This window comes from Mustela putorius, unplaced genomic scaffold (assembly GCF_011764305.1).
Source record: "Mustela putorius furo isolate JIRA1106 unplaced genomic scaffold, ASM1176430v1.1 tig00003834_pilon_pilon_pilon, whole genome shotgun sequence".
NCBI lineage: Eukaryota > Metazoa > Chordata > Mammalia > Carnivora > Mustelidae > Mustela > Mustela putorius.
In genome coordinates this window covers 130,561,016-130,587,504 of record NW_025421987.1, presented here as the reverse complement: position 1 = coordinate 130,587,504, position 26,489 = coordinate 130,561,016, and the positions used below count along the sequence as shown (strand labels likewise).

The window sequence follows — 26,489 nt, the reverse complement described above, 5'->3', positions numbered from 1 at the left end:
CTGAAACTTTTAAGCTAGAGAGTAAAGGTGAGACAGAAGGAAAACAGAAGTGACAACAAAACAAAAAAAAAACAATTATAATATAACAAATATAACGGAAAATTATATGCTGGTCAAACTGATACCATTTCATCCAATCCAATTAATATATCAATGTCTATGATGCTAAGAAAGTGATAATTCAAGCCTGGCCCAATTTTTGAAACAAAATTCCAAAGCAAAAGCAGCTAAGTATTTCCTAAAGTGGGATCTGACCTCGAATACTAACACAACATTTTGAGATTGGGATATTGTTAATGGGGGAGGTTTCCTAAAGGAAATGGGTTAATAAACTGGGTTCTTCAACAAAACAAGTATTTCCCACCAACTGACAAATTTATAAGCCAGACCCCTAATTCCGCACTCCCCAAGGACAGAAGAATCTCATTTATAAAGATGCCATACCTGAGACCAGTTATTCAACAAAGTAGCTGAAATGAGGAATCATAAAAATGCCTATCTTTTATGTTTTATTTCAGCAAACATTTAAATATACATTTATTTGCAAGGATTTTAATGTAGGGCCAAGACCTTTTCTTTGGATAGGACCCAGGGATAGAGTTCCACAGTCTTCCATACACAAATAACATCCATGAGACAATGTTGAAGATACTAGGATTGTTTTCTTTAAAGAAGAATGAAAACTTAAAGACACATGTGGACCAGAGTGAAAACAGAACCTGGAAGCTGTCCATGTTTTTATGATTTGTTCCTAATCTTTTATAATTGCCTCATCTTTATCCAATCTGATAATAATTTGTCTTTATGGAGTCTTTCCAAAGGTTTTCATAGAAATGATGGCTCTCTCTTTTTTTAGCACACACATTTCATCAGTTTTCATTCCACTTAATGAAATTACGCCAATTATAGTGCAAGAATGCCATACATAGATTGGGAAACAAAATGCCTCTTGATGAGCACTTACTTCAGTGAGCAGACATCTTCACTGGCTCCAACCCAGCGGTTGGGAGCACCTACGCCAGTCCAGGTACTGCTGGGAGGGTCAGGGAGGGGGTCACCTGTAGAGGCCGGAAAGCAGGCCTTCTATCACTGATCCATCTCCTGGAGGGTTCTGTCTGTAAACAATGCTAAAGCCAGGGCTGTACCTTGGTAATACCTGGCATAGTTTAAGCACCCTATACCTACATTTTCAGTGAAAGAATTTGCCTTGACTATCTTTAATTATTCCAACACCTTTAAAAGAACATAAAGCAATGTTTCATTTGGATGAAAAATGAAGAGGGTGCCAGCGTACAGAAAGACCAGGAAATGCCCATGACTATCACAGAAATAAAGGAAACAAAAGGAGGAAGTTAAAACCCAGTTCAACAATTCCATTCAAAAGTACCCTAATCCAAAGGTCAAAAACCTTCTTAGGAGCCCAATACATGCTGATGCTGCATGTGGTACCAGAAGAATAGTGGTTGTGGTTTTCTTCCCAATCAAGCCTTTTAGTTAAATTCTCAGAGTTTAATCAGACCTTTCAGTTAGGTAAAGAGACTTCTATGAGAAGAGATTGTCTTCCTAAAACAAACAACTGACAAATACGGAATACTTAATCTTGCCAGGCCCTGTAGTAAGCATGCCATGTGTATTTATACATTTAATCCTCATAATAATTGTAGGTACTAAACTCTTTCAAAGACAGATAGCTTATCAATGGTGGAGCCAGGATTTGACCCCAGGGGCCATGTTCTAAACCACAGTGTCATACTGCCTAGGTTAAGCTCACCTTTTCTTATAAACCATTTTAATGTTCTACCTAAGGGTTTTGTTGATATACCTCCCCAAAATACATCCAAGTCTTTAATTATAAAGTTAAAATTAATTCTTGAATAATTCCCACTAACTGTATATTCACTGGGAAAACAACCACCATACATGACTACACTTATTCATTAAAAAATATTTCACAGGGGCGCGTGGGTGGCTCAGTGGGTTGAACCTCTGCCTTTGGCTCAGGTCATGATCTCAGGATCCTGGGATCGAGCCCTGCATCGGGCTGTCTACTCGGCAGAGAGCCTGCTTTCCCCTCTCTCTCTTCCTGCCTCTCTGTCTACTTGTGATATCTGTCTGTCAAATAAATAAATAAAATTAAAAAAAAAATTTCACAAGCAATTGCTTAATCACTTAAAAACACAGTAAAAGCAATTCAGTGGACACTTTTCAGTTGTTGAGTATTTACTGCATGCCTGTCCTTGCCAATGCCTTCAGGAGGCTCCTTCTGATAGAAGAAAGGCATCGCTGTCCTACAGTAACTTGCTAACAGCTAACAGTAACTTGCAGGAAGGGCTGTGGGTGTCCAAATATAAAAAGGGACAGCAGGGGAAGGGACATTGTAAAGACTCTGATATTCAACCGAGGCATTTCTTCTGTAAGCTGCAGAGATTTGTGTTAAGGACCACCGCAGAGGAGAAATATGATCAGAATTTTGTTTTGGAATAACCAGGCCAGAAGTAGAAAGCATGGAGCAGATGAGAGAAAGCATAAAGCCAGAAGGCTAGTAAGGACCTAGTCACACTGGTGGCTTTGAAAGTCTAAGTGAGAGCTGGGGAAGGTACACTTTAAATAAGGGAACTGTATGATATATAAATTATATCTATAAAGTTGTTTTTTAAAAAGTCTAGATGGGGGGGGGCACCTGGTGGCTCAATCGGTTAAGCATCAGCAAATACCTGTTGGAGATCCTGAGATGGAGCCCGGCATCAGGCTCCTTGCTCAGCGGCAGAGCCTGCTTCTCCCTCTCCCTCTGCCACTTCCCCTGCTTGTGCTCTCTCTCTCTCTCTCTCTCTTTGGATCAAACAAATAAAAATTTTAAAAATTTACAAAGAAGTCTAAATGGGAAATGGTAAAAGCCTGAACTCAAACCACACCAATGGTCAAAGGGAAGAATGACACAACAGATATTCAAAGTCAGAATTAGCAAGACTTGGTGAGATGATGGGCAGGAAGGAGGGCGGGACTGAGGTGTGGGAGCAGGAAGACTGGGAAGAGGAGAAAAATGGGAGTCCTGTCACAGGATGGAAACAAGAGATAGAGACTAACATATAATCGAAAAACTGCAGCACAAACAAAACCAATTCACTGTTGCATGGGGGGAGCAAAGCCAGGGAGAGGCATCTGTGAGATGAGGGACACATACAAGCTAGCTGCTAAAATACGAACCCATTAATAGCAGTGTCACTGTTCACCGTTACCACTTTCTCAAGTCCTCCTCCGCATCAGACCTGGCGTCTGCCGCTTCCGCTATACTTTACCAACGCCCTCATTCTACATCTGAGCCACCGTGGCACAAAGAGACAAAGAGGAAGGGCGGAGGTGCTAATTCAGCTACCTCTGGCCTCTGACACCCCAAGCTACTTCCATGTTGCTATGCTGCTTAACAAATAATGATGACAGTGACAATCAAGACAACGACAGCTTCACTCTGCCACTGCCAAGCCAGCTGGAACTGCAGCTCTCAGCTCTAGGCCTCCGCCAAATGCCCAGCTCTGTGTGTGGAATTTCACATGCACAATCGTGTCTGTATGCCATGTGTATTTATACATTTAATTCTCATAATAATTGTAGGTACTAAACTCTTTCAAAGACAGATAGCTTATCAATGTCTTGTAAGAGTGGTAACACAACCTGCATTTACCAAGAATCTGCACAAGGCCGGACCCTTGTGATTAGGGTCACACATGTGTCATTTCTACTCCTCAGTATATCCCTGAAGAGAAGCTGCCCTGGTCTCAATCTGTAGTCAAGGAAACAGGCATATCAGCAATTGCACTGCTGGGTATTTACCCCAAAGATACAGGTATAGTGAAAAGAAGGCCCACATGCACCCCAATGTTAATAGCAGCAATGTCCACAATAACCAAACTATGGAAGGAGCTGAGATGCCCTTCAGCAGATGAATGGATAGAGAAGAGGTGGTCCATATACATAATGGAATATTACTCAGCCATCAGAAAAGATGAATACCCAATATTTGTGTCAACATGCATGGAACTGGAGATTTATGCTGAGTGAAATAAGTCAGAGAAAAGGAATTATCATATGGTTTCACTTAACTGTGGAACATAAGGAATAGCATGGAAGACATAAGAAGAAGAAAGGGAAAAATGAAGAGGGGGAATCAGAGTGGGCGATGAACCATGAGAGACTATGGCCTCTGGGAAACAAACTGAGGGTTTTGGGCCGGGGGATGGGTGAGCCCAGTGATGGGTACTAAAGAGGGCACAGATTGCATGGAGCACTGGGTGTTATGCACAATGAATCAGGGAACACTACATCAAAAATCAATGAGGTACTGCATAATAATTAACAACATAATAAGAAAATTATAAAAGAAGAAAATGGTAACAGGTCTAGAAGATGAGGTGACTGGTCCAGGGCCATGGTGCACTAAGGAGCAGGAGAGGGACAGAATCTCCACACTCTGAAGTACCCACATGTATTCATACACACAGATGTAAATAGGAATTAACAGAGAGAGGGAGTAAGAGAGCATTCATGCGGCAAAAGGTTCAAAATGAGTGAATCCTAATAAATATAGGAATTACCTGTATTATGAGTTTCAGCTTTTCTGAAACCATTTTTAAAGTCTGAAACCATTTTTAAAGAATAGAAAAATAGGGACACCTGGGTGGATCAGTTAGTTAAGTGCCCAACTCTTGATTTCGGCTCATGTCATGATCTCAGGGTCCTGAGATCAAGCCTCTCGTTGGGCTCCCCACTCAGGGTGGAGCCTGCTTCAGATTTTCTCTCTCTCCCTCTGCCCCCCCACCAACTCATGCTCCACCTCTCTCTCTAAATAAATAAATAAATAGTTAAGATCATAAGTAAGTTAAGTAAGTAAGTAAATAAATAAATAATAGAAAAATAAACCCTGTGAGTCAGGGCATAAAAGAACTCAAAGGGCTCTGTCCATTCTCAAAAGACACCTTGGTCATTACAAGCAGGTAAGCATCAATTCTGTTTCTAGGCAGCTCTTGGTGGGGGTGGAAATCACATAACATCTCCCCCTTTTTTCTTAAGAAACTGCAATTAAGCGATATGTTTAAAACTACCAATTAAACATGGCTGGTGCAAATTAGCTTGCTAGGCACCAGGACCTGAGCATTAGAAATGCAGTATAACTTCTGGGGTGAATAGTTAATTCACCTTAACTTAAGAAAAAAGTAGTGTTTAGTAGGTGAATGGTCCACATTCAGAATGTATGACTGCTTCATCTTGCCAAGTTTAGAATTAAAAAAGAACTGTGAATGTATTTAATACTAAAATAGCGGATTACCAACATATGATATTTAGAAAATTTAGGTCATTTCTATTTTTTAGGAACTGGGAGTTCTTGTGCGATTCCTCATTTCCTCATTTAAAGAAGTGATCCTTTGCAAAACAAACAAATAGACAAAAACAAAAACAAACCAGTAGTGATCCTTTGTTTGATCCAAGAAGTAAATGAAATTTGCCTCAAAAGTGAGGATAATGATTATTATTTAAAAGGAATTATTTGGATGATGACTATCTTGTGGGCTGAACTTGTGGGCATAAGACTGCCATTATTTGGCTATTTTTAATCTAGAAATGGAATTTTCACATATTTTCATACATTGGTAGGCTATTCTTTTGATCAGCCCATAATTTTGTAACATTTTACCAATGAAAGTAGTGTTCAAGTGTCCTTAGTTTTTAAAGTAAACACTAGATGGCAGTAATTACACAAAAGTTGTGACATATGACCTGGTGCTTACCAGCAAACATTACTGACCATTTTTGCCTTTTACTGAACTTTACACTGCACTATGTCAAGCTTTAAAACAAAACTAAACTAAACTAACCTGAAGAATCAAAAATTAAATAAAAGCTAAAGTTTCCTGACTTTAAAAGTCTGAACAAGAAAAACATCCACAATTAAAATTGTTGAGAATACTCTCAACACCAGCTTTATAAAATTGTTACATGTTCTAAGTTTCTTTTGTCTTGTTAACAAATTCTAATCACATAAACATGTTTTAGATGTTACTTCATTTGGAGAAAATAACTAAAATAAGATCTCTTAAACTGCTGTTTCCATCAAGATGCTAAAAATTTACGTAAGAACTTACTTTATTTATGGCTTATTTTTTTGGGTTTGAATTAGTGAAATTTCTATTCTTTTAGAGATTATGAATGAATATACATAAGTATAGCATGCTATTAATTTAATGTCCTACAGATAAAACGTTTTTTAAAACTTAATAATTAAGGATGAGGGGACAGAAGGCAAGATGAGGACAAAGCACAAGCTGATACCCCACAACCCCCTTCCCCCCAACATGGGATTTACATGATATCCATCGGGCACTCCTGGCTGCCCTAAAGCTAAGGAAAGGAAAAAGAAATAGTTAACTTACAGAGATCACAATCCTGCAAGACAGGAGTCTCCCTCAGCTTACAAATATTTTAGAGATCTACAAGAACAAAGCATTTCTATAAATAACCTAGCTTCCAGAAGAAACTGTAGTAAATGTCCTTAAAACCTGCAGCCCATTGCCAGATACCTGAAGCAGGCAGAGTGTGATGTTCCTCTAGGAATCTCCCAACTGTCTTCATGTTAATGCCTTGTCAGCGGGAAAAACAACCTTAACTTGACAATGGCATAACCACCGGTATCCTGGGAGTCTATTTTAACATGTAAAAATCCTTTGAGACCTCCCTTTTCCTTACCTCCCACAATATAATGTAATTAATACAATCAGCCACCCCTCACATTCCTGGGGCAGCAGCTCTTTCTGCCTAAGGGTCCTGTCCCTGTGCTTTAATAAACCACCATTTTGCACTAAAGATGTCTCAAGAATTCTTTCTTGGTTATAGGCTCCAGAATGCACCCCACAGAACCTCATCTATATTCCAAAACCTTATCCATTAATACTGATACTTTACCTGGAGTCTGGGGGAAAAAAAACCCCATGTAATTAAATATAATTTTAACATTTTAATTCCTTATTTGAAAATATTTCTACAGATCAAAAGGAAAAATCTTATACACAGAAACATGTTAACTTGACCCATGGATGGTTTTAGGGAATCTTCTATAACATTCTGAATTAGAATTTCAGTATGATTTTACAAACTTGCATGGTAAGAAACCAAAAAATTATGCTTTCTAATTTATATTAAACTTTCTACTTTTTGGATTCATTACAAGACCAGATGGCATTCAGCTCAGGTCTTAGCAACACTAAAATAAAACTAGCTAACTTATTAATTTCTTGGTTACTTCTAACAGTTTCTCTGAGCTAGATTTTGTTCTAACACAAAAAATTTTCAATTTAGAAAACAAAGCTGGGGTCCTCGCAATAGGAAGAATGTCAATAAAATAAAAACAAATAAATCTTCAAAGATACCACTGTGGTAGAAAGGGAAGACATTTTAATATGAATCTGTTCCAATATAAACCCAGCTTTTAATCAATAGTTTTTAAAAAATCAGTAAGTAGCTTCAGTTACTACAAGCACATTAAAACAAACACATACCCGACAACCGAAACAATCTTTTACAGCCTCGAAAAAGAACAAAGTAGTAAGTCTCACACTTCCTGATATGAAAACTTACTACAAAGCTACAGTAAGAAAAGCAGTATGGTAACTGACATAAAGATAGATATATACTCATCACCAAATTCATCAAGTTGTATACATTAAATATGTACAGCTTTTCGTATGTCAATCACACATCAATAAAGTCGTTAAAAAAAAGACAGACATATAGATAGACCAATGAAACTGAATAGAGTCAAGAAATAAACTGCCTAACATATATGGTCAAATGATTTTCAACAAGGGTGCCAATACCAGTTACTGGGGAATGGAGAGTCTTTTCTACATGATGCTAGAAGCACTGAATATCCACATGCAAAAGAATGAATTTGGACACTTACAGCATATACAAAAATTAACCTAAAATAGATCAAGCACCTAAACTTAAGGCCTAAAACTATAAAACTCCTGGAAAAAAACATAGGGCAAAAGCTTCATGACATTAGATCTGGCAATGATTTCTTGGATATGATACTAAAGCACAGGCAAAAAAAGGAAAAGGTAGAAAAATTAGACTTTTGTACAACAAGATATCTAATAAGGGATTAATACCCAGAATAAAGAACCAAAAAACAAACAGCACAATAAATAAATAAATAATACAAAATTAAAAAAACAAACAAACAGCACAATTTAAAAATAGGCAAAGAACTTGAACAGATACCTAAAAAAGATATACATATGGCCAAAACCAACATGAAAAGATGTTTAATTTCACTGATTATCAGGGAACTCAAAACTATAATGAGATACTACATTATACACATTAAGGTAACTATTAACTTAAAAAAAAAAAAAAGCAGCAGCATAAAATCACAAGTGTTGACAAGGATGTAGAGAAATAGGAATGCAATTCCCACATTGCTGATGGGAATGCAAAATGGTATAGCTGCTATGGAAAATGGCACAGTTAATTTCCTCAAAAAATTCCACATAGAATTACCATATATCCAGAAATTCTGTTTCTGGCTATATACTCAAAAGAAGTAAAGCAGAGACTCAAACAGATCATTTGTATACCCATGTTCACAGTGGCATTATTCACGATAGCTAAAATGTAGAAGCAATATGAATGCCCATCAATTGCTGCCTGGATAAATAAAATGTGGTATATACATAATTGGAATATCATTCATTCTTAAAAAGGAAGGAAATTCTGACATATGCTACAATATGAATGAACCTTAGAGACCTTATGCCAAGGGAAATAACCCAGACACAAAAGGACAAATATGGGGTGAATCCATTACAGGAGATTCCTGGTGTAATCAAATTCATAGAAACAAAAGTAGAATGGGGGTGGGGAGGGGAGTTAGTGTTTAAGAGATACAGAATTTCAGTCAATGCCTTTAACTGTACACTTATAAGTGGTTAAGAGGGTAAATTTCATATTATGTGTTTTTCATCACAGTTAAAAAATTTTAAAGAGGTTACAGTGCTAAATTTATGTTATGTTTACTTTATCACAATAAAAAAATGAAAAGAGTAGTATACATTTAGTTACCACCTCTTCATCCCCCCCTTACCTTTACCTCTGGGTGATCTCAATATTAGTAATGATCTCTATATTAATAATTGTTGATAACATTCTAATGAGTTACCTTATTTTAAAAAAAATCCAATACATACCAAAATGATCACTTTTATCTTATAAGGATTTAATCTTGGTAACCCAAGGAAATACTTCTTGTCTAGAGGTCTAAGTCTAGCTGGTAATGAAATGGCCTAAAACACTGCTGGCATTCTGGCCTCTGTGGATTAATTTTAAGCTGAAAACTATCTTTCTTCTAAGTCATGACTGACTCTAACTCAGCCTGGGCTGAGTCATAAATTCTGAATATAAATTAATCAAAAGAATAATATCCATTTTTTCCTTTTTAAATAAAAAAAGAAGTGCCCATTTCCCTTTCTAAAAGCTTAATTTATTAATTCCACATTCATGTCAACACAGAAATGCCTACCTACCATGTTTTAGTTACTATTCTAGCTAGCAGTCTGATTTAGTCGATAGAAAAGTAGACACTGTCCCTGCTCTTCTGAGGCCGACAGTGCACAGGGAGAAACAGACATTATATAAACACGCCTACCAGGAAATGCCAGGCATATAAGTGGAATAATCACCATGAGGGAAGACAATTAAGGCTTCATGAGAGACTAACAGAAGAGATCCAGAAGAGATGGAGAGATCAGAAAATGCTGGGAGCCCAGTGACATCTGAGCTGAGACCTAAGGAATAAAAGTATGCTAGCTAGGCCCAAAGAAAGTACTTGGTAAGGGCAAAGGTCCTAAGCCAAAGAGGGGGAAAAAAAGGAATAAAAAAGTGAGGACTTCTACTTTGGGGCAGATAGAAGTATTCTTCACTACTCCTCCTGCTAAGTACAACTAAAAGCCACTGACAGTATACATAAAACAAACATAAGAAAACTCTGAAGGGTAGAAAGAAGAAAACAGACTCACCAGGGACCCCAGGACCCTAAGGAGCAACACAGTGGTGAGTTCCCAGGGATCCCTCTTTACCTCGTATGCGTCAGACTAAGGGCTGAGGAAGCAGAACCAGAAATGCCAATGGGCACAAACAAAAATCAACCAGAAAAGCCTGCTCTCCAGCCAAAGGCCAGCACAGGGGAGGCCTAGCAAGACCAAACTTTTGGACACTCTAGACTAATGCAGCAGAAATCCCAGGGCCCCATCCCCTGCACACCAGCAAATCCCTCGGGGAGCCCCGGCTGCAAGAACAGCCCCAGAGGCCAGGGAGTCTCCCAAATTAAGGGAGAGGAGCCAGGCCCTGGCTAGCCAATGCTAAGACATCACTAAACACAAAAGAAAGCAGTGGCAATGGCAATATACACAACACTGGACTGGCCAGAAATCTAGAGAAAGTGAAGGCAAAATCAAGAGGTGGGCAGTGAACACATCCAGCATTGCTCAGAAGCTGGCAATGTAACACCCAGATCTGGCTTGAGGTAGAGGTCTGCTCAAGTTTGGGGAAGAGATGGTTTTCAGGGTTTCCATTTCCTTGTCTTTCAAGACATATACTGCTCTTGCTCTGGTTCCCACTTTACCAAGAAATCTAATAAACCAATTTCACTTTAATACCAACTGTTACAGTCATTGGGAAAGATGGTAAATTATTGGGAAAGATGGTAAATTTACCTTATGGTAAATTAACTGCCTGGCATTCTGGTCAGTCCTTTGTGAGACTCATTAGTTTTAAATGTAAGTCATCTCCAAAAGCCTAATTAACTCTGGATGTACTGGCAAAGTTAAGGGCCATATCAAGAAGGTATGCTATGAGCCTGGGCAGCTGGCCATCCCCTAAGATACCTGTTTTGATCTCTCACACAGGTAAGAAATCAGCATTACAAATAGCTCTCCAAAATCCTATTCAACTCTCAAAATTCAAAACATACCTACTTTTATCTGCTAGATCCATTCCCTTTCCCTCCTACTCACTGCTCTCTAAAATCATTCTCCAAATGCACTCCGCATATAGCATCTACCATGAACACAGATTCCTATTAAATACACAGAAAGAGCAAATACAGCAAAGCACAATCTAGTTCTTCAGCCACTACTGGAAATGTACAAGTTCATAGTTTCATTTCTAGTCAGCCTTCAGGCCTAAGGCCTTAGGCCACTCTATAATCCTGCTAAATTCTGTTTTAATAAATTTCCACAACTGTTCTATTTTTTAAATATCTAAAAATGAAAGGTCACAATATTCCAGACAATAATAATCACTAGCAATAAAAAAATTCCTGCAAATTCTTCCCTTTGCAATTGGTCAGTGCTGAATTTTCCAAAATGTTACAGTAAAGCCATATTGAGAAACATGATAAAATGAAAACCTAAAAAGTATACAGACAGGGGCACCTGGGTGGCTCAGTGGGTTAAGCCACTTGCCTTCAGCTAGGGTCACAGTCTCAGGATCCTGGGATAGAGCTGCATTGGGCTCTCGGCTCAGCGGGGAGCCTGCTTCCCCCAACCTCGCACCCCCGCCCCCCTGCCCTGCCGCCTGCCTCTCTGCCTACTTGTGACCTGTCAAATAAATAAATAAAATAATAAAAAAAAAAAAAAAGTACCCAGACAGACCACTTGTACTTTGTATGTGAAATTATGAGTCTTCTTACTATATGTTACATTTTGGTGTTTTAGAGTTTCACAATGAATTTCACACCTATTGCTAATGAGATTTAAATTGTTAATCAAAAAGCATTTCTTACAATTTCCAATTTCTTAAATTTCCAATTTAAGAAAGTGGAAATGACAGATCCCTAGAAGAAACTTAAAAAATATTAAATTTACAGAATTCTTTTTCAAATAGGATTTATCTACTCAGCACTGGACAGGTCAGTACAACAGCTAGAAAGGTCACTTCCCCATGTGCACCATGGGGACTTTCTCATACCTGGGAAACAACCAGAAACGCACAGCCTCAAACCTCATGGCTTTCCATTACCTGACGCAGGAAATGGATGTCACTAAATTGCTAGTCATTGACAGTTGGGGACATCACTGCTTTAGGTCATCTCTGTTTTAACTGAGGCATCTGATGTGGAGACTATTTAAAACATTTAAATTTTCACTTACCTCCACTGCTACTACAATCAAAATGAGGTCCAATTTTGACTCCGGGAAGAGGGCGTTCACTTGTGGTGACATTCCAATTAAAGCACAGTTGGTCACCACAGATATAACACTCATTGTTTCAAAAGCCAACTGAAAGAAAAAACAATGTGAAATTAAAAACCACAATGACCTCTTCCATATTTCCTCATCCTTTTTTTGTATTATCTAAAATCAAAGGAAAAGCCTTTCCCTTATTCTAAATATTCCAAGTACATTTTAAGCTTTTTCTCTATAATGCTGTGATTTTCTTTAAAATCAGCTTTAAAAAGCCACACTGTTACAAGGTATTTTACCTTGTAAAATAGATACTTATGGCTTGGATATCCAAAGCAGTATGTTCTACCTTCCCAACTGGAGGTGGCCAGGGACCTGAAAATTTGGAATACATCCTAGAGGAGTACGCTGTTAAAGTGACTCTACTCATATCTACAGGGAACCTAAGTGGGGCCACCAGAAAAAATGTTTCACTTTCAAAAACAGTCAGGTATGATTTCAAATAGAATTTATTTTGTGACTGCCCTACTTTGACACATCACACACATCTGGTTCAACTATACCTGAGGCACCATAACAGTGATCCTTTTCTAGTGGCATTTATTTGTGGGACTTCAAGGAAAATACAGATGCCCCCACTCAGCTACTTAACAGAGTGATCCAAGGTCCCATGAGGAATCTCATGGAGCACACTACAAGTACTGACTGTGGAAATGTTGTGACCACCACTTGGTCACTCTTTCTTTCCTTTAACGTGTAACACGTGACCGCTACTTAATTACTTAACCACCAGGAATGGGAGATAGGCCTGTAGTTACAGAATGAAGAAGTCATTGGGGGGGGGGGGTGCCTGGGTGGCTCAGTAGGTTAAGCAACTGCCTTGGGTTCACATGATGCTGGAGTCCCAGGATCAAGTCCCAAGTTGGGCTCCCTGACAGGCAGCGAGTCTGCTTCTCCCGCTGACCTCACTCCTCTCATACTCTCTCTTTCTCTCTCTCTCAAATAAATGAATAAAATCTTAAAAAAAAAAAAAAACCATGGGGATGAAAGGCACAGCATAGGGAATACAGTCAATGGTATTATAGTAGCAATGTATGGTGACAGATGGGCGCTAACTTGCAGTGAGCACAGCATAACATATAGCCTTATCTAATCACTACATTGCACACCTGAAACAAATATAACACTATGTGTCAACTGCATGTTACTTAAAAAAAAATCAGAAAAAAAGTCCCACTAATTCTAAGAAATGCAATTACTTTTAGAAACTAAAATTTTTTTTTTAATTTAAGATTTTATTCATTTGTCAGAGAGCGAGAGGGCACAAGCAGTGGGAGCAGCAGGCAGAAGGAGGAGCAAGCTCCCCACTGAGCAAGAAGCCCGGGATCAAGACCTGAACTGAAGGCAAACGTTTAACCAAATGAGCCACCAAGGTGTCCCAGAAATTAAAATTTTAATTTTAAATTAAACATGAAACATGATTGGATCCAAAATGAAACATGATTGGATCCAAACTTAGTATTGTTTCATGGAGAATTTCTGCCATCTTTTATTGTAGGAATCCTTGTGTAATCTATTTTTCCATAGTTTTCTTTACAACAAATCTACTCTGGACTTTGTTTACTTTCTCTTTAAATAAAGAAAAAGTGAAGAGTCTCCTTGCCCTTGTGTATCCCTTCCCTCCCTCACCAGCTCCTGTTCTCCCTACAAAATGATCACTATTATTTTCTTTTGTACCTCTCCAGACACTTTATATACAAATATAAACAAACTTGAATGAATATACCCTTAGTGTCAGGTCCCTGGCTTTTGTCACTAATTGTCTTGAAGAATATTCTATGTCAGATCTCAAAGAATGCCTTCATTCTTTGTCACAACTGCTTAAATATTTTATTGCATAGATGTACCAGAACTTATTTTACTATTTCCTTATTGGTAGGCATTAGCTGCTGTTACAAACAATGCTCCAATTAGTTATCATGTAAATACATGATTTAACAAGTGTAGAATTATGATAAATTCCTAAACATGGATTACCTGAGTCAAAGGTACAATGCATTCATAATTTTGATAAATAATGCCAAGCTGCATGCACTCCTGTCAGTAGCATATAAGAGTGCCTGGCTTCCTTCACTTTTAATACATTTATCAAAAAATGTGATTTTTCAAATACAGCAATATTGAGTTAAATTTGTGTGATAAACTGCATTCATCGAAGGTATACACTTTATTGTTTTGATACTTGTATTTACCTGTAAAATCACTACCACAAAATACAGAATATTTCCACCTCCCCTCAAAAGATTCCGCACAACCCTTTGTAATCCAACCTTCTCTTCAAACCTGGCCCCAAACACTAATCTGCCTTTTGTCATTATGAATTAGTTTGTATGCTCTAGAATGTCATATAATTGAAGTCATATACTGTATGATTTGCATATTTTTTTGGTGAAGTACTTCTTCAAATCATTATCCATGTTTTAATTGGCTAAAATGCCTCATTGAGTTTTAAGAGCTCTTAATCTGAATACGAGTCCTCTGGAAGACATGTGTTTATGAATATTTTCTCCCATTCTGAGTCCTGTCCTTTTATCTTGTAATTTTAGAAGAGCAAACTTTTCCCCCCTCATCTGGAGACCTAGTTATTTCAATGCTATTAATGGATAGTTGTTTCCTCTACTAAACTGAGATTTCACCATATCATATAATGCATTTCTGGACTTTTTATTCTGTTCCACTGGTGTGATTGTCTACTAATGCACCAGTACTGCATTACTTTAATAACTGAAGTTATATAGTAAGTATTAATATGTGGTAAGTGTCCTTATTTTTCTTTAGAATTTTCTTGCTATTTTATTTCATTTATTTTTCCCTGTGAATTTGACAATAAGTTTACCTAGTTAAAAGAAAAACTTTGGCTGGGATTTGTGAATTAATTTTTAGGTTAATTTATAAATTTGTAAATTAAAGGAGAACTGAGTACTGAGTCTTCCTTTTATTCCAAGTACTGAGTCAGTTAGCTATTACTACATAACCAACCACCCCAAACTCTGTGACTTCAAACAGCCATTTTTTTAAACTCCTCATTCTGTGGATGGACAATTTAGGATGTGCTCATCCAAGCAGTTCTGGTCTCAGCTGACTTTGACTGGATATGCTCATATACTTGAGGTCAGCTAGGGATCTCACTGATAAACTGGAGGTATCACTGGCCTTATTATGCTACTTAGAACTTCTAGTACTATGTTCAATAAGGGTAGTGAGAGTGGATTTCCTTGCACTGTTCCTAATCTTATAAGGAGAGCATTCAGTCTTTCACCAAGAAGTATGATGCTAGCTTTAGATTTTTTAAAAAAATAGATGTTCCTTACCAAGTTAAAGAAATACCCCCATTTCTATTTTTCTGAGTCTTCAAAAATGAATATTGGATTCTGTCAAATGTTTTATATCTATTGATTGATATAACCATGTTGACTATGAATATGGTAGATTATATTGAACCCAGCTGGAATCCCTGGACTAAATCCTACTTGTCATGGTCCATACCTTTTTTTATAGATTGCTGAATTATATTTGCTAACAGTTTATTAAGATGTTTTATATATTTATTCACATGGGATTTTGGTTTGTTGTTTTCCTTTTTCATACTCTCTCTGGTTTTCTATCACACTGATACCAGCTCCATAAAGTGAATTGGAAAATACTCCCATGTCCTGTTCCTAAAAGAAATTGTATAAAATCAGTGTTAATTCTTCTTTAAATTAGAATTTGCCAGTAAAATCATTTGGGCCAGAGCATCTCTTTTTTGGAAATTTGTAACTACAGATTCAATTTCCTTACAGTTATGGAGCTACTCAAATTATCTACTTCACATTGGGTGAGTTGTGGTAGTCTGTGTTTTGGAAGAATTGGTCCATTTTATCCAAGTTGTCAAATTTGTATGTAGAGAGATGCTTGTGTGGCTCAGTTGGTTAAGCGTCTGCCTTCGGCTCAGGTCATGATCCCAGGGTCCTGGGATCAAGTCCCACACCAGGCTCCTTGCTCAGCAGGAAGCCTGCTTTTCCTTCTCCCTCTATTAATGAATAAATAAAATCTTTTTAAAAAATTTGTATGTGTAGAGTTGCTTGTAATAGTCCCTTTTATACTTCTGATATCTGAAGGGTCTGTAGTGATATCTGCTGTTTCACTTTTATAATGGTTGTTTCTTCTTTCTTGCTTTAGTCCTGCTGGAGGTTTATCAACTATATTGCTCTTTCCAAAGAATCAACTCTTTAATTTCATTAATCTTCTCTATTATTTTTCTGGTTTTCATTTCATTGACTTGTACTCTATTATTATATTCTTTCTGCTTCTGTTGGTTTTCTTTGTCTCCAGTTTCCTAAGTAGGAGTTTAGATTACTGTTTGTAACATTTTCCTCTTTTCCAATGTATGCATTTAATGCTACAAATTTCCCTGTCACCACAGTTTTAGCTATGTCTCACCAACTTTGATATGCTGTCTTTTCGTTTTCAGTGTCTTCTGAGTTCACTTGACACTTTCTTTTGACTCCATGATTATTTAAGAAATGTGTCATTTAGTCTTCAAGTATTTAGATATTTCCCTGTTATCGTTCTGTTATTGATTTCTAGTTTAATTCTACTGTAGTCAGAGACATACTATATATGATTTCAATTTCTAAAGTTTGTTTCCCCAGTTTGAATGTTCTGTAAGGACTTGAAATGTGTACCCTACTATTGTTGAGCAGAGTGCTCTGTAACACGGATTAGATTGTTATCTGATGACGGTGATGGTGCTGAGTTCTTCCATACCCTTGTAGACTTTCTAGCTCTTGTTCTGTCAACTGTTGAGAGAGGAATGTTGACGTCTCCAACCATCACTGTGAATTTATCTATTTCTCCTTTTAGTTCTATAAATTTAGGGTTCACATAATTTTAAAATTTTGTTGCTCAAGGCATATACATTAAGATTGCTATGTCTTATTGGTAATTTTACCCTTTTATCAACATAGAATGTTCCTCTCTGTTAATTTCTTTTTGTTCTGAAGTCTACTTTATCTGATACTATTATAACCACTCTTGCTTTCTTCCAATTAACAGATCTATACATGGGTTTTTTTTTTTCTTTGTCCTTTTACCTTTACCCTGCTTATAGCATTATGTTTGAACTCAATTTCTTACAGACAGCATATAGTTGGGTTATGTGTTTTAATCCACTCTGCCAATATCAGTCTTTAACTGGTATCTTTAGACTTTTTACAGTTAATATAATTATTGATATGTTAGGACTTTAGTTTGCTGTTTTTTGTTTTCCATTTGTTCCTTCTGTTTTTTCATTTCTGTGTTTTACTTGTCATGCCTTATTGTGGGTTATTTGAACATCTTTTAGAACTACTTTTTGATTTATCTGTTTTTGAATGTATCTTTTTTGTAGCTTTGTAATGGTTGCTCTAGGTATTACATTACATACACATATGATTATATAGATATGCTTTATATATTACATATATTTCATATTATATTGTGTGTGCGTCTATGTAGATCTTCCTTGATTGAAGTTATATCCAAAAAACCCACTATAAGTTTAAAATATTGTAAGACAAAAATGCATTTAATATAACCTAACTTACCGAATTATCGTAATTTAGTCTAGCTTACCTTAAATGTACTCAGAACACTTAGATTAGACTATGGTTCAGCAATATCATCTAACACAAAGCCTACTTTATAATAAAGTGTTGAATATCTCATGTAATTTGTTAAACACTATTGAAAGTAAAAAACATAATGGTTGTGTGGGTACAGACAGTTCTAGGTGTATTGACTGTTGACCCTTATGACTATACAGCTTGCTGCCCAGAATCATGAGAGAGGATCATACTGCATACCACTGGCTTAGGAAAAGATCCAAATTAAAGATGAGGTATGATTTCTATTGAATACGTATTGTTTTCACACTGTTGTAAAGTCAAAAAATCGTAATTTGAACTATTGTAAGTTGGGGACCGTCTATAAATAATCAGTCTACTTGTGTCGTCATCTATTAGTTTGAGTGATATAAAGAAACCTCACCTCTTTTTACCTTTCCGTATAGTTTCTTAGTGTTGTCTCCACATATATTTAGAATCATTAGATAGTGTTATAATTTCTATTTCAATTGTCATATATAACTTTAGAGACTCAAGACAGGAAAAGTCTAATATGTTTACTTGTATTTTTGCTTACCATGGTTTTTCTTCCTAATGCTCCCAGGTCCCTTCTTTTATCATTTCCTTAAGTATAGAGAGTTTCTTTTAGCTATTCTTTTAGGATAGGTCTTCTGGCAACAAATTCTCTTAGTTTTCCTTCATCTAAGAGTGTCTTGATTTTCTTTTTAATCCTGAAGGATATTTTCTCTGAATATAGGATTCTGTATTAATGGAACTTTTCTTTAAGTGCTTAAAAGATACTATGCCACTTGACTCCAGCCTCCATGGTTTCTTTCTTTTTTTTTTTTTTTTAAGATTTATTTATTTATTTGACAGACAGATATCACAAGTAGGCAGAGAGGCAGACAGAGAGAGAGAGGAGGAAGCAGGCTCCCTGCTGAGCAGAGAGCCCGATGTGGGGCTCGATCCCAGGACCCTGGGATCATGACCTGAGCCGAAAGCAGAGGCTTTAACCCACTGAGCCACCCAGGCACCCCAGCCTCCATGGTTTCTGATGAAAAACTGGCTGTCATTCTAATTGTCTTCTCCTATAGTAGGTAACAAGTCATTTCTCTCCTGGTGCTTTCAAGTGTTTGTCTTTAGCTTTCATGTGTTTAGTTACAATGTGTTTGGCACAGACTTTTGGGGCTTATTCTATTTGCGATTCAATCAGTTTCTTGAATCTGTAGTTTTAGTTCTTTTACCAAATCAAAAAGTTTTGGCCATTATTACTTCAAATATTTTTTAGCCCCTCCTTTCTCCTTTCCTTCTGGAACACCAACAGCAAGAATGTTAGATTTTCTGTTAAAGTCATGCAGGTCTCTGAGGTTGTATTTACTTTGGCTATTTTTTGTCTGCTATTCAGATTGAATCATTTCTATTGCACTGTTTTCCAGTTTCTGATCTTTACTCCTTCCATTCTGCTCCTGCACTCATCCACTGAGTTTTTTTTTTTTTAAATTTTTATTTATTTATTTGACAGAAAGAGATCACAAGTAGGCAGAGAGGCGGGCAGAGAGAGGGGAAGGGAAGCAGGCTTCCTGAGAGAGCCAGATGCCAGGCTCGATCCCAGGACCCTGGGATCGTGACCTGAGCCGAAGGCAGAGGCTTTAACCCACTGAGCCACCCAGGTGCCCCTGAGTTTTTTATTTTAATTATATTTTCCACTTCTAAAATATCTATTTGCCTCTCCTTCATATCTTCTATTTCTTTGCTCAGATATTCTATTTTTCCATCTGTTTTAGATGTATTCATTCTATCAAAGCTGCTTTAGAATATTTGTCTGATATTTCTAACATCTGATACCTTGATTGTGGCATCTACTGACTATATCACCTTTTTTGGTGGAGGTAACATCCTGGTTCTTGGTATGATGATTTTTTAACAGAACCCTGGACATTTTGGGTGTTATAAGATTCTACATTTTATTTAAAACTTTTGTTTTAGTTGGTTCCTCTGACATCACTCCAGCAGGGAAAGAAGTGACATCTTGTTAGGTTGCCCATTTGGACACCACTGACACCCAAAGTGGGGGATGGTATCCTTATTATTACTGGACAGGGATCAGAGTCCTGGCTTCCCACTAACCTCCCCACTGGTATCTCTTTTGCTTGGAGCGGTACAAATGGCTCATGTGCACTCCCATGTGGCCTCTGCTGTGCTGGGTGGTGGTGAAATGTCTGACTCTCCATTAGGCTTTATCTGAGATCACTGCAGCAGAAACTAGAAAGGGAACCTCATTATTCCTGGGTAAGTGTGGAAGTCCAGGCTCCCCACGTGATCTGCATTGACACTGCAGTGGGAGGGCCTCTTTACCATCCAGAGGGTAAAATCCCAGCTGGCTACTTTCCTAGAAAACTATTAGAATTTTACGTCTGAAAGGGGTCATAAAAATTATAATTTACCTCCCCCGCCCCATCCCTAATTTTAAAAACAAGAAAAGCAAGGTCCAGAAGAAGTTAGTAACTATGTGAAGTCACACAGCTAGTTTGTGGCCAAAAAAATTAATAAATAAAAATAAACAGGATAACATCCAATTTTTCCAAATCTCTTCTGAGCACTTTTATTTTTAATCATAAGGTCCCATTTTGCTAATTTTTTCCCCCAAAGGAATAAATTTTTACCTGCCATACACCAATATTGGCTGAAGGTTCTGAGAATGGCCGTTTGAGGACTCTGCACATTTTTAAGGCATCTGAATTAACTTCAGTGAAGTTATTTAACACAGCAAAGGCAGCTGCTAATGGGTAAACGCAGGAGAAAAGGCTCACGTAACCAAACTGAAGGAATAATTCCAAGTAATCATCAAAGGTACCCTGAAAATGTAAACCGCAAGAAAAAAAAGGCATTGTTTTAATATCATATAACAGGAACAACGTTATACTACCCAAGACACTGGCCTCCAACCAAAAAAAAATCTCAGAATTCCTCTCAATTTCTTCTTCTCAACAACAGATTTTACATAAATTCAAAAGCAATTTTATATTTAAGTTCCTGAAAGAATGAAAAAATGACTTAGCTACTCATTTCATTGTGCCAAATCACTGAATTATTACATAATAACAGCAAAGCTAAAGATGTTTGCTCTTGATCAACTGAAAAGAAATGATTCAATATCACCATTAGAAATCTTATTAAGGAGCCGGGCGCGGTGGCGCGCGCCTGTAGTCCCAGCTACTCGGGAGGCTGAGGCAGGAGGATCGCTTGAGCCCAGGAGTTCTGGGCTGTAGTGCGCTATGCCGATCGGGTGTCCGCACTAAGTTCGGCATCAATATGGTGACCTCCCGGGAGCGGGGGACCACCAGGTTGCCTAAGGAGGGGTGAACCGGCCCAGGTCGGAAACGGAGCAGGTCAAAACTCCCGTGCTGATCAGTAGTGGGATCGCGCCTGTGAATAGCCACTGCACTCCAGCCTGGGCAACATAGCGAGACCCCGTCTCTTAAAAAAAAAAAAAAAAAAAAAAAAAAAAAGAAATCTTATTAAGGAGGGCACATATTGCTTGGAGCACTGGGTGTGGTACATAAACAATGAATCTTAGAACACTGAAAAATTAAATTAAAAAAATCTTGCATGACTGCCCCCTCACACCATGGGTACCCCAGAATCTCAGTCCCTGACCTTCCAATAAAAAACTGAGGTGGTGATGATGTGGAAAACAAAGGCAAAAGAAAAATTATTAAATTTCCTCACTACTTACAGCCCATTGACAAGTCCTTAAAATAAGCAGAGTGACCTTCCTCTAAGAACTAAGCTGCCTCGACATTAATACTTTGCTAAGGGCAAAAGGCAACGATCAGTCCCAAACCCCCAGAATGCTGTAAAGTCTACTTTAACATAAAAATTCTTTTGGAAACTTCCTTTATCTCACCACTCTCCCCCATCCCCGCCAAGATACATGTTGGCAATCATCCTCCAAGCATAAGATCCAAGTATATATATCTGAAGGGTCTAATGACTGAAGGCTTACTAAACAATGATGAATGGCCTTTTCTTAACAAGAGCTAGCCCCCTCAGGATCCTGAAAACCTTGTTTCCAAAATACATAGAAGGCTTATGCTATCCTTAACCCCCTTCCAATTTGCAAGTTTATAATGGGTCACTCCTCATCCCCTCCGTGCAGCTCTTTCTGCCCAGAGATCTTGTCCCCATGCTTTAATAAAACCACCTTTTTGCACTAAAGACATCTCAAAAATTCTTTCTTGGCTGTTGGCTTCGAAACTAATGTCTCTCCTGTATCAGTGATGTCAGTGAAAATGGAAGAGTAAGGACCTCCAGAACTTTGCCCCTCCATGAGAATAGAAAAGATGGCAAAATGTGTCAGAATCAATTTTTCGGGTACTCTGGAAATTAACCAAAGGCTTGTAGCAATTCTGGCTGCATACAGTCATAACAAACATCTCAATCTTCTGGCATTTTAAGTTATTCTAGTCTCATCTCCTACTCCCCAGCTCTGTAGAACATTAAAAAGAAAAACAAAAAACCAAAAACAGCATACACTCCCAGGACCAGAGGGAGCAAGGTGGGCCTGGAGATCTTTGAAAGCCTCACTCCCAAAGGGAAATCATTATATGACCTGTTTAGTAGGACCCTAGAAAACCTCACTCAAAAGGCTCATCTTTATTCAACTTCATCAAATCTCGTTGAGTGCTAAAGGCTTCTCCCTGGGTATGTCAGTTGAATTTTTAAACCTCAGTCTGCCTGAGGTAATGGATAGCAGTTGAGGCAAACAAGAGACTAGCCAGGGAGCTCAAAAGGGCAAGCTGAGGAAAGAGACATTCACAGGGGGTTGAAGAGTTCCAACATTTTCCTGGAAACCTAGACAACCAGGCACATGCCTAGGATCATGCATAATCTCAGGAAAGATCTTAGAAGGCTCTGTCTAAGATCTCACCTCTGCATAAGCAGGAAGGGAATGTTAAGGCACAGTTTTAAACCTCCTGGTTTAGTGCTGAAAGCATTCCCCACCACAAAAAGAGAGACCTAAAGACATGTGATGAAGGACAGAAGCAGAAAAATGTTCACCTTTAGCCCTGTAGGTTGATCTATGGCCTGCATAAGTTTGATAAGGACCAAATTAAGTGCTTGTTGCTACATTCTTAAAGGATCTCAAGACTACCTGTACATCTCACTGATAGTTAATCTCAGTCAAATTGATTGATAAGCACAAGAAAAATTTGCAAAAGTAATGTCAAGACTAGAATTTGAAGAAACATTTACGATTTAACACTCCCTACATGTCCCTTCCCCCTTGAGTATTAAGCATATAACCACCAGACTCATTAAGCAAAAGTGCAACTTCTGCCCAAAGGTCCTGTCCCTGTGGACAAGAAGCAATTCTTTCTTGACCGTTCACTTGCAGCCCCACATCAACATCTACATAACACTGAACTCAACAATAGAATACTCATTTTTCCCAAGTACACATGAAACATTCTTCAGGATAGATGAGATGTTAGATCGTAAAACAATTCTCAACAAATCTGAAAGGCTTACAAATCATACAAAATACTCTTTGACCACAATGGAATGAAAGTGGAAATCAATAACAGAGGGAAATTTGGGAAATTCACACATTGTATGGATATTAACCAACATACTACTAAAAAACAATAAGTCAAAGAAGAAATCATGAGAAAAATTAGAAAATACTAAAATGAATGAAAATTAAGATACAATATATCAAAACTTATAGGATGCTGTAAAAACAGAGCTCAGATAGAAGTTCATGGGTATAAAGGCTTTCATTTAAAAAAAAAAGGCAGATCTCAAAACAGCTAAAATTTTCCCCTTCGAATCTAGTAAAACAACAGTAAACTAAATCTAGAGCAAGCAAAAGGAAATACATAAACACAACAAAATTTGATAGATATATATATAATTTATATAATATATTTTAAGATTTTGTTTATTTGTCAGAGAGAGAGAGTGAGAGAGAGCACAAGCCGAGGGAGTAACAGGCAGAGGAAGAAGCAGGTTCTTCACTGAGTAAGGAGCCTGATGTGAGACTCAATTCCAGGACCCTGGAATCATGATCTGAGCCAAAGGCAGATGTTTAACTAACTGAGCCACCCAGAGATCCCTAAATATATATATCTTTATATAATTCTATAATAATCTCAATGGATACAGGAAAAAAAAAAAACCAAAATCTGATACCCTTTCATGATAAAAACACTCAACAAATTGTAATCATAGAGAATTTTCTCAAACTGATAAACAGCATCTATGAATCACCACAGCTAACATCATACTTAATGGTGAAAAATTAAAAGCTTCCCACCTAAGATCAGGAACAAGACAAGAATGTCTGCTCTTAACTCTGCTATTCAACACTGTCCTTAGGGTTCTGACCAGAACAATAAGGCAAAGAAAGAAATAAGAGCCATCCAGAACAAGAAAAAACGTAGAACTATTTCTATTTGCCCAGGACATGATATTACATACCAAAAAACCCTAAGGAACTCCCCCCAAAAGATTATTAGGTCTAATTATAAGCAATCTAATAATAAACTTCAGTACAGTTGCAGGATATAAGATTAACCTACAAAAATCAGTGGTATTTCTAGAAACCAGCAATGAACAACCTCAAAATGAAATTTTTAAAAAATTCATTTATAGTAGTACCAAAAAGAATAAAACACTTAGGGGACACCTGGGTGGCTCAGTTGGTTGGGCCGCTGCCTTCAGCTCAGGTCATGATCCCAGGTTCCTGGGATCGAGCCCCAAATCGGGCTCCTTGCTCAGCAGGGAGTCTGCTTCTCTCTCTGCCTCTGCCTGCCACTCTGCCTGCTTATGCTCTCTCTCTGACAAATAAATAAATAAAATCTTAAAAAAAAAAAAAAGAATAAAACACTTAGTAATATATTTAACAGAATGCAAGATTTGTACACTGAAAACCGCAAATCATTGCTGAAAGAAATTAAAGACTTAAATAAACAGAAAGACAATCCATGCTTACAGATTAGAAAACTTAATATTAAAACGGAAATACTCCCCAAATTGATGAATAGAGTCGATGCAATCAAACTTCCAACTGCATTTTTAAAAGAAATGCACAAGCTAATCCTAAAATCATAAGGAAATGTAAGGGACCCAGAATTGCCAAAACAATCTTGAAAAAGAACAAAGTTAGAGAAATTACATTTCCTGATTTGAAAACCTACTACTAAGCTACAGTAATCAGGACAGTGCAGTACCAGCATAAGGATAGACATGTAGAGGGATAGCACTGAGAGTCCAGAAACAAATCCATATATCTATAGACTTACAATTTTCAACAAATGTGTGAAGATCCTTCAATGAAGAAAAAAATGATTTTTTTAAAAACAAATGGTGGTAGGACAGCTGGATATCCACATGCAAAAGAATGAATCTGGACTCCTTCCTCATACTATCTACAAAAATTAATTCAAAATGGGTCAGACCTAAATGTAAAAGCTAAGTCTATAAAATTCTTAGCACAAAACACAGGAGTAAGTAAATCTTCCTGTGTTTAGATAAGGCAATGGTTTCTTAGAGATGACAGCAAAAGAACAAGCATCAAAAAAAGAGAGAAATCTGACTCCATCAAAATTAAAAACTTTTATGCATCAAAGGACACTCAAGAAAATAAGCTAACCCACAGAACGATAAGAAATATTTGCAAATCATATAGCTGATAAGAAATTTATATTCAGGGGCATCTGAGTGGCTCAGTCAGTTAAGCAGCCAACTCTTGATTTCAGCTCAGGTCATGATCTCATGATGATGAGACTGAGCCCTGATCAGGTTCTGTGCTAGGTAGGGAGACTGCTTAAGATTTTCTCTCTCCCACCATCTCTGCCCCTCTCTCCATCCCTCTCACACTCGCTCTTTAAACAAAAAAGAAAGAAAGAAATTTATATTAGAATATATGAAGAATTTTTGCAATAAAATAATAAAAAGACACATAATCCAATGAAAAATGGGCAAAGAATATGAATATGTACTTCCCCAAAGAAGAGACAAAATGGTCAAAAAAGCACATGAAAAGATGATCAGTATCTTTAGGCATTAAGAAAATGCAAATCAGAGGTGCCTGGGTCGCTCAGTGGGTTAAAGCCTCTGTCTTCTGCTCAGGTCATGATCCCAGGGTCCTGGGATGGAGCCCTGCATTGGGCTTTCTGCTCAGCAAGGAGCCCACTTCCCTTCCTCTCTCTCTGCCTACTTATTATTTCTGTCAAATAAATAAATAAAATCTTAAAAAGAAAAAGAAAGAAAGAAAGAAAGAAAGAAAGAAAGACAGACGCAAATCAAATCCACAATGAAATACCATTTCACATGTATTAGGTGTGGCTATCATTAAAAAAGGGGAGGGACGTCTGGGTGGCTCAGTTGGTTGTGTGTGACTCTTGGTCTTGTTGAGGTCATGATCTCATGGTCATGAGATCAAGCCCCAAGTCTGGCTCTATGCTCAGCGTGGGGTCTACTTGAGATTCTCTCTCCCTCCTCCCCTGGCCCTCCCCCGACTCGTGCACATGCTGTCTCTCTCATAAATAAATCTTACATTACAAGTGTTGATATAGATGTAGAAAAAAGTGAACTGGCAGGGATGTAA

General features: G+C 37.6%; 1 protein-coding gene and 1 long non-coding RNA gene across 6 annotated transcripts in view; one reads left to right on the top strand and one right to left on the bottom strand.

Annotated features, from left to right (window-relative positions):
• ANO10 (anoctamin 10) overlaps positions 1 to 26,489 on the bottom strand; it is a 233,015-nt gene that overhangs the window by 156,033 nt on the left and 50,493 nt on the right. For all 5 annotated transcript variants that reach the window (XR_001176641.2, XM_004774157.3, XM_004774159.3 and 2 more), the window contains 2 exons: positions 20,539 to 20,730; positions 12,198 to 12,326 (listed from right to left, as the gene is read on the bottom strand). Coding sequence is in view for 4 of the 5 variants with exons in the window: in XM_004774157.3 (XP_004774214.1) it covers positions 12,198 to 12,326; positions 20,539 to 20,730 (321 nt within the window). In the remaining variant the exon portion in view is untranslated. The remainder of the gene's footprint in view (positions 1 to 12,197; positions 12,327 to 20,538; positions 20,731 to 26,489) is intronic.
• The window catches only part of LOC123394508, an 83,223-nt gene that overhangs the window by 26,755 nt on the left and 29,979 nt on the right, over positions 1 to 26,489 (top strand). The window contains exon 3 of the long non-coding RNA XR_006609285.1: positions 18,076 to 18,150. This is a non-coding gene — a long non-coding RNA (uncharacterized LOC123394508). The remainder of the gene's footprint in view (positions 1 to 18,075; positions 18,151 to 26,489) is intronic.